General features: G+C 41.1%; 2 protein-coding genes across 7 annotated transcripts in view; both read right to left on the reverse strand.

Annotated features, from left to right (window-relative positions):
* Positions 1-908: 908 nt before the first annotated feature.
* On the reverse strand, positions 909-2,986 carry LOC116703551 (serotonin N-acetyltransferase). Of its 2 annotated transcripts, XM_032538348.1 has the most exons (4): positions 2,811-2,986; positions 2,078-2,321; positions 1,535-1,689; positions 909-1,424 (listed from the first exon to the last, which is right to left on the reverse strand). In XM_032538348.1, exons 2-4 carry the CDS (start codon positions 2,232-2,234, stop codon positions 1,041-1,043), a joined length of 696 nt encoding a protein of 231 aa, XP_032394239.1. In that variant the 5' UTR covers positions 2,235-2,321; positions 2,811-2,986; the 3' UTR covers positions 909-1,040. The 2 variants fall into 2 exon arrangements, with proteins under 2 accessions (XP_032394239.1, XP_032394240.1); XM_032538349.1 differs by lacking the exon at positions 2,811-2,986 and having other exon boundaries at positions 2,078-2,541.
* Positions 2,987-4,350: 1,364 nt separating this feature from the next.
* The window catches only part of LOC116703510 (myosin-10), a 78,445-nt gene continuing 74,698 nt past the window's right edge, over positions 4,351-8,097 (reverse strand). For all 5 annotated transcript variants that reach the window (XM_032538277.1, XM_032538275.1, XM_032538278.1 and 2 more), the window contains 3 exons: positions 7,606-7,714; positions 7,078-7,250; positions 4,351-5,997 (listed from right to left, as the gene is read on the reverse strand). In XM_032538277.1, the coding sequence (XP_032394168.1) occupies positions 5,844-5,997; positions 7,078-7,250; positions 7,606-7,714 (436 nt within the window). In that variant the 3' untranslated portion in view covers positions 4,351-5,843. The remainder of the gene's footprint in view (positions 5,998-7,077; positions 7,251-7,605; positions 7,715-8,097) is intronic.

The following is an 8,097-nucleotide window of genomic DNA, read 5'->3' on the forward strand; positions in this document are numbered from 1 at the left end:
AGTAAAGCCCCTCTAATAGAGCTGGAGAAGCTGGGGTTGAGCAGCTAAAGCCTGGTCGCTGACGTCAGTCCACAGTTGTGGAGAAGCCCAGAAAGGTGCTAAGCAGGATACAGCTTAATGTCCAAATGTCTACCCAGTGTAGCTCCAGTTACTTGTCAACACTGTACTCCTCTCACAGGTGAGGGATAAACAAAGCATGGAGTCTAACAAAGCGACCTTACGTAGTAGGACATATAGTACACTCTTGCTTTTATTGTACACAGTAAGATCAGTTTACACGAGATAGTTTCAGTATGAGACAAGAGAAAAAAGGTTTAACAGCCACTTAAACAGAAAGAACCTGACTGAGTGCAACACTGACGTTGAAGGTCCCATATTGTAAAAAGTGAGAAAAGTGAGTTTTTTTTAATTATAAAGCAGGTCGAGGTGCTCTATTAATACTGAGAAAGTATCGAAATGCTCAATCCACACAGAAATGCACACAGCCCGTATTCAGAAACTGTGCCTATATATACAGTATATATACACATATAATCTGGGATAAGACAATACACAAGAAAAAGACACAGCAAACCAAAGAACAGAAGTTAATCAGTGGCATTAGAGATGTTACAGTATCTGTTAAACAGCAGCCCCCCCACACCTTCTACATCTAATTACCCTTATTTACAATACCACTACAAAACACTCAGTTAGTCCAAAGGCTAAGGCTAAGGCTATATATATATATTCCTACAGAAAGAATATATATATCTATAAATATACTCTTTCTGTGGGAATATATACAGTATATCGGAGCAGACTGGGCTTTTTCCAGAGGGATTTTTAAAGTGCTAAAACTGATCGTATCAGACAGAGGGTGAATACAGGTAATTTCAGACAGAGAAAATAATAATAATGTGACTTTTAAACATTAAAGCATGTTCTAGTAGAAACCCAAACTACAAGTATAAACCTGAAAACGGGCATAATAACAATAATATGGGACCTTAAAATGAAAGACAACCTGTGCAGATATCTAAGTGACAAACATCACCATGTCATACATCAGTCTGTTCGTCAGTCTTTTCCAGAGGCAGAGTCAAGGGATGCGGAGTCAAGAGTTGCTGAGGGAAGCGGATGGCCTCGCTGTTGCGCCGCATGTACGCGTGGCCGCTGATGGGGTACCACATCTCAGTGAACGTCATGTCGGCCACGGTGATGGCGCAGCGCCCCAGCACCTTGAAGCCTGACTTAAGGTAGAAAGGAATGAGGACTTCTTCGCACATGAGCACTGCTCTGCGCACGTTGGGCAGGCAGCGGAGATACTGCAGGTAACGCCACAGCAGAATGTTTCCTTTGCCCTGCTGCCTGAAGGTGCGATGGACGGCGAGGATGTGGATGTGGACGGTGGAGCCGCGGGGTTTGTGGAGAGTCAGTGCGTCCTGGAGCAAAGTGGTTAGAGATCACAATTACTATCATAAATATTATATAAATATGTGTGTGTGTGTGTGTGTGTGTGTGTGTGTGTGATGCAGGATGTAGAGAGTCTTACTGCAGTGAGTCTGTCCTGGTCCCAGAGAGAGCCGATGATAAAAGCCACTAGCCGGCCCTCCTCAATCCAGCCCATGGACAGCTCTGGACACAGTGTGAGGAAATGACGCACCTCGTCCAGGTGGAGTGGACACTCACCTGACACTGAGATAAATGCTAAGGGAGAAAGAAAGAGAGAGACACACACAGAGAGAGAGAGAGAGAGAGAGAGAGAGAGAGAGAGAGAGAGAGAGAGAGAGAGAGTGAAGAGAGTGTGTGACCGTACGCACAAAATGTTTGGTCCTACTTTTACGCACACTAAAGGCGGCGCAAAAGTACTCAATACACACTGTACTGAATGTTAAAGTCAGATTTAACATCTTTAAAAACAATATCTGACCACTGACTAAATGGAATGCATAGAGAGAATTATATCTTTCGATGCCACACATGGTTTTACGCAAAGTCCTCTACCGTGGCTTCCTTTGACTCAGCGAAACGTGACAGCGGGATTCAGCAGAGCGGATTTCTGCCTCTCTGAGTGACGGTAAGACGGATCACTTACCTTCTCGCTCGATCTCAAAGACGCTAATCGCATCCTGCGTGTTGAGCGGTCGGACTTCGCTTGCGGGAAGTGTGTGTCTCCTCTGGATGCCAGGCGAAACAGAAGGTGTTGGCTGCATTGGTTTGATGAAAGGCTGCGCGCCAACAACGGACATCATACGACTTTACGCTCTCCCCTCCAAAAAACCCAACAACTTGTCCTCCTGTGTTGTTCTCTGCCTCTCTGCAGGATCACCTGTCGGGCCCTGCGAGGAGAACAGGCTGGTTGCTGTGTGTATTTATAGGACAGCTTTCCTGGCTGTGATCCACCAGCTCATTTGCATTTGAATATTTGATGTCCATGAATGAATAAAGGTCACGGCAGTGTGGGGGCAATTTACTGAACCCTGCAATTAACTGCGTAAATTGTTGCTGTTTGGGTTTTGTCTCTATTGACAGACATAGCTAATTATTTTCTATGAACCACCACCTCCTGCACATTTATAGCACGTCTGCCACGCATGTGTACAGGGCGCACTGACGCAGGGGAGCAGCCCCGAGGCACTTTCTAAAGGTTTTGCCCCAAAATATTCACTGTTTAACTAAGTTTCAAGACATCACAGGTAATTGGTCAGTGCTGTAAATTGAATGCGCATCTGTGTAATAAGTGACACAACTGCTTCCCATCTTAATTAATAAAGCAATTAAGAAGGAAAAAAACACCATTGGCACAGCATCAGGCTGCAGACACTTACCGGAGGAGGGTGATGATGGATGTTGGGGAGGTTCTGCGGACGGACCAGCTCTTCCTCTCTGCCTCACCTGCTTCAACACAGACGCCTCTCTTGGTTATGAAGTGATTATTACTATGAGTCACATGAGGAAGGATTACCGACACTTTATCTCTTCTCTGTCTGAGAACAACAAGTTCATTTAGCTGTGTGTGTTTTGGAGAACGTGACCTCCATTTGTATTAGAAATCTTATTGTATCTGATTCTCTTTGACAGCCTTCTGCCCTGATTGCTCAGGCTATTTTACTCTTCAGCTGGCGTATGATCTTAATAAATAATTTTGGTATTATTTAGCATTTGGGATAAGTGAATATGCAGAAATATCATAAGAAAAATGTAATTCAGTTTTTAAAGTGCTTGTTTTGCAGAAAAATGGGCCCTGACTAATATATTATGCTACATTATTACATAGTCAATATGAATTGAGTGAAAACACAGATATGAACACAATCTTTTTGACTTGTCTCTTAGCTTTGCTGTATGTTTTGTGACATATTGTAGGCCTATAATTTTAACGTTTTGGGCCTAAAACAGTAATTATGTGACCAGAGGCCACATTTGGACACAGATTGTTGTTAAGGTGCCACCAGCCAACAAGGTTTACCACTGGTTTATCTTTAACGATACATTGTATTTTATTCATTTATCATGTTTTTTTAACAATAAAAATCATCTTTAAAGCAGCTTACCATAGCTGGTGTGTAAATGTGTGTAAAAAAGTGGAGTAAAAACTACAATGTTTCCATCTGAAATGAAGTGGAGGAGATGTATGGAAGTCTAGAGTACCAGAAAATGAATTGTACCAGTACTTAAGTACAGAACTTGAGTAAACATACCTCAAACACACACACACACACACACAATATAGAGCCAACATCCTATTTTGTTTTGAACTGTTCTCCAGCTGTCTTCATCATTCTGTATATAACTTTGTTTTCAAGATATTTCTCTATTTGATGGGTTTGCTATTGTTCTTATTTAGTTTTAATTGTATTTTTTGTTCTCTTTTGTTATTTAGCTTTGTAAGCAGATATTGTTGTATTTTTTTCTATTCTTTTCTGTAAATGTCATGTAATGTTTTAATATTGTCTGATTAAATGTTGTCTTGGACCCCAGGAAGACTAGCTGGTTGTCTAGGCGTCAGATAATGGGGATCCTTAGAATAAATACAAATGTTGAGGAAGTTGCCGGAGGCTCCTATTTTTTAAGTTACATGATGTAGGTTGGGTAGGAATTTGGCATAAACCGCATTACTAATGTTGAAGTAGAGTTTACTGAATGAATAGAGATATTTCCCCCCAAAATTTGCTCCATTGATTTGCCTGTCCATTCAGAGAGAATGAGGGAAAATGAAAAAAAAAGTTATTAAAAAAAAACAAAAAAATGTGTGGCTTTTGAAAGGCCCCCCAGCTCTGCCCCTGAACACGTGTGTGATTTCTGTCATGTTGGTTGGCTTCAATAAACGGCGTTTGTGAACAGGTGGGTTATAAATACAATGTGATGTGGGCTCCATAGACTTTAATGCATCATATATAGCTCCTATAACTCATGAACTGTACAAGTCATGGTAACGATCATAGGTACCGTTGATCAGTGTGCAATACTGAGCATTTTTGAAAATTTAATGGAGTACAATAGCAGAGATATAAATACAGTTGTCTATTGGATTGTTTTTAAATAGTAATAACTCAAAAAGTATAAAAGTTATCAATAAGAAAAGTCCTTGCACCCATCTACAAAGAGTCCCACACGCTTTGACGTATCGATCATCGTGGGGAGCTGTAGCAGGACGTAACAATGAAAGAAAATCTGTTTCCCACTGATAGCTCATTACATATGCAAATTTATGAATATTTTATGAAAATACTTTCATGAAATTACACATGGTTCAGTATATGAACAGCATATGTGGCATAAATGGGTTTTGAACTGAGACTGAGCGGAAAAAAAGGCACAGAAAGAGAAGTAGTAAGCAAAAGAACATTAGTTCAAAATAATTACAAGTCAACCACAGTGACCTACTGTCAAACATCATCATGAGAAAACAATACTGTCGAAAAAGAGCAACCGATTGAAGCGCTGAGGCGACAAGGCAGCTTACAGTCACATTTCTATATTCATATGCAAGCAAACAATCCCTAGCATAGGACTGGAAAAATACTTTTTAGTTACAGTTCAACTAACTAAAACCAAACGGATTCATATGATGGACATACTGTAAATTGTAAATTGATGCAAAAATAGTCCGAAAGTTTCAGCTTTCATCACAATCTGTTCATTTCCAATATTGCACTGCTATTATTTTAGCATTTGGAAGCATTTTAAACAGCTAAGTACTGGTCCAACCGGGGATAATTATCATCCAGACATGTGCACTCAGCGAATTATGAGCTCCATCAGAATGCTTTTCTGTTATCAGGGGGCTTTTTAATTGACGATGAGTAGACAGCAACACCACTTGCTTGGTCTCCTTTGTGGTGCGGGGAATTAAATCCCCAAAGATCCATTTCAAAAAGAAGGAAAATTTCACCGACCAATAAACCAAATGCAGGTTTTATTTCTTTTTGAAATGGCTTTCTTCATATTCACAGGTGTACTTCTATCTGTGATGCAGCTCATCTTCCATTCAGGTTACTAAAGTAGTCTTTACTCCCATGACGGCAGTTGCTTTTATATTATTCAGCCCCGCAGCTTGAGACGCAGGAGTAAGGCAGAGTAGTGCGTCTTACACCTTTAAGTGGGTGGATAAAGAGTGCGTTGGGGGTCCAACTGCTGGTGTGTGCTAAGGTTTAGGGCTGAGGAGTAAGGCTAGGAATATGTGTATTTTTTCTTGCTTAGATCATGCTGCATGTGTTTGGAGGGAACAGATCAATACAGACATTGGCCAGAGCGGGCAAGAAGAGGGTCCTTATTCAAGCTGAGAGGGTCTAAGTATTTATGTCGGGGCTGAGAGCTGATGCGCAGACGGGAGAGCGAAAGTTAAGGCTTTCTCTCTTCTACTCCGGTTGGGGGGCCGGTGTCTCATTGGCATTGTTGTCGGTGATCTTGTTTTCCAGCTCATCGTCGGACAGGAGGTCCAAAGAAGTTCCCTCGACCTGAAGCTGGCGTCGGCCTGGGCGACTAGAGGAGAAGCTGATGGGGCCACCACGCCTGCAGGAGAAAGAGGAGGAGCAGAGGTAAAGGGAAGGTCAACATATGTTCAAATGCTCATTTCTTCACTACAATTAATATTCATCTTGCCGTCAAAAGATTTTTGTTACATAAAAAATAAGACAATGTAAATGCTCATTTTTAAGAAGTTTAGAAGTTAAACAGCTGAGTCCACTTAAAAATTCACGGCTCATTCAGATGCTGTGTGAACATTTCATAAATCAGACACGGGGAGGTTTCTACGTCAGCACAACACTCAGGTTTCATAATAAAGGCCAGTATTCTGATGCTTTAATGATATTACCAACATAAAGAGTCTTTTTTCTTTTATGAAAAATAACTTCAGATACGCCTAATTTAGTTGAAGATTCCTTTAAAGTTCCTGTACAGCCACAGAGGTGTTTCCAATTCTTCAGGCTGATTAAACCTCTGCTCAGGTTGAAGTTGGCTGGAGCTCTGCTGGAATTACATGAGGTCACCAAACTACACGAACCACTAAGAATGGGAAAGGTTTACCAAAACTGAGGTAAGGGTCAGAGGGATGCCCATCCATCACGGTCTTTACCTGCCCACACAGACCTGACAAAAAGTCTAATTCGGCAAACATGTAAAACAAGCCTGTAAGCGGACTAGATCACTGTAGTTGCTGACTTAACGGGCCACTATTGACTTAATATATATGGCCCGTTATAATTAATAAAATGGACCTGAATTAATAAAGCTTAAAACAATCATGTACAGAAAAATACTTTGCACATCTACAACACAAGACAAGGGGACAAGCAGTCAAAAGTAGCAAAGAAACTCCCACACACTGTCTAACTTGCATAAAATATATAAAGTTCAATGGCATGCAACGTTTCGGTAATAGACAATTTTCCGGCAAAATGGCCAAATTTGCCTGAAGATGGTCTATTACTGAAACATTGCCTACTATTAAACTTTATACTGTATATTATTTGGAAGTTAGACAGTGTGCAGGAGTTTTTTTTGAAAATTCAAAAACAATCATTAAATAAAATAACTAAATGATAAATTGTGAATGTCAGATAGTGGATGCTTGCGTCTGCCCCGGCGTACCTGAGGCGGTTTTTGAGTGTGTGAACCTCGCGGCTCAGACCCTCGCTGGCCTCGGTGGCGTCGTCCAGCTCTCTCTGCAGTTTCCTGCGTGAGGCGTTGGCCCTCGTGGCCTCCTCCTCGGCCTCCTCCAGCTGACGCTTCAGCTGCTTCATACGAGAGCTAGCCTTTTCCACCTTCACACACACACACACACACACACACACACACACACACACACACACACACAACACCACCCACAACCCACAACGCCACACCACACACAAAAGAAAAGAAAATACATCACCAATAAATACAAAACATGTTCAAAAGGACCCAATTTTGGGGCAGCAGAGTCATTTCTGATCTGGATTGCAGAAAGGTGAACTAGGTTTGTTAATGGTTATAAATATGAATAAAGCAATAACTGTGATTGATCGCTTTTAAAACCACGGAGGGGCTAAACATTTTGTAAGGGTCGGGTAGCAAACTGTGAAACAAGCTTGCAAACAGCCTGCCACAACGCAGCGTTAATGTCAGGGTCATACATACTTGTTCTTTAAACTGGTCTGCATGGCGACGCTCATCCTCCACTTGCATGCAGATTTCTTTCAGCTTCTTCTCGGTCCTTCTCACAGTCTTGTTGGCCGCTGCGCGCTCCCTTTGGGTGGACAACAAAGGACCGTTTAAAAAAAACACTACAGCTAAAAACCTGTAAATGTGTTTTAATCTATCTCATATTTTAGCCTAGTTTTTATTTTTGCACTATTAGTTCAACTTTGTGAGTGAGATAACTCATACATTACAGTATTGTACTATTATGCTCCTTGCACACAGGTTAATTAATGTTAAATATTGTAAATATTTTATTCTGTTTTATATACTACGTATTTAAGTTGTATATTTTATTCTACACTTGTAGATACATGTACATTCTTTATAGTCCTCTTAATTTTGTGTGAGTGTGTATGTCCTGGTAACCTGCTGCTGTAGCACAGTAATTTAATAAAGTCCATCCAACCATCCATCCATCCATCCATCCAT

This window comes from Etheostoma spectabile, chromosome 15 (genome assembly GCF_008692095.1).
Source record: "Etheostoma spectabile isolate EspeVRDwgs_2016 chromosome 15, UIUC_Espe_1.0, whole genome shotgun sequence".
Lineage (NCBI taxonomy): Eukaryota > Metazoa > Chordata > Actinopteri > Perciformes > Percidae > Etheostoma > Etheostoma spectabile.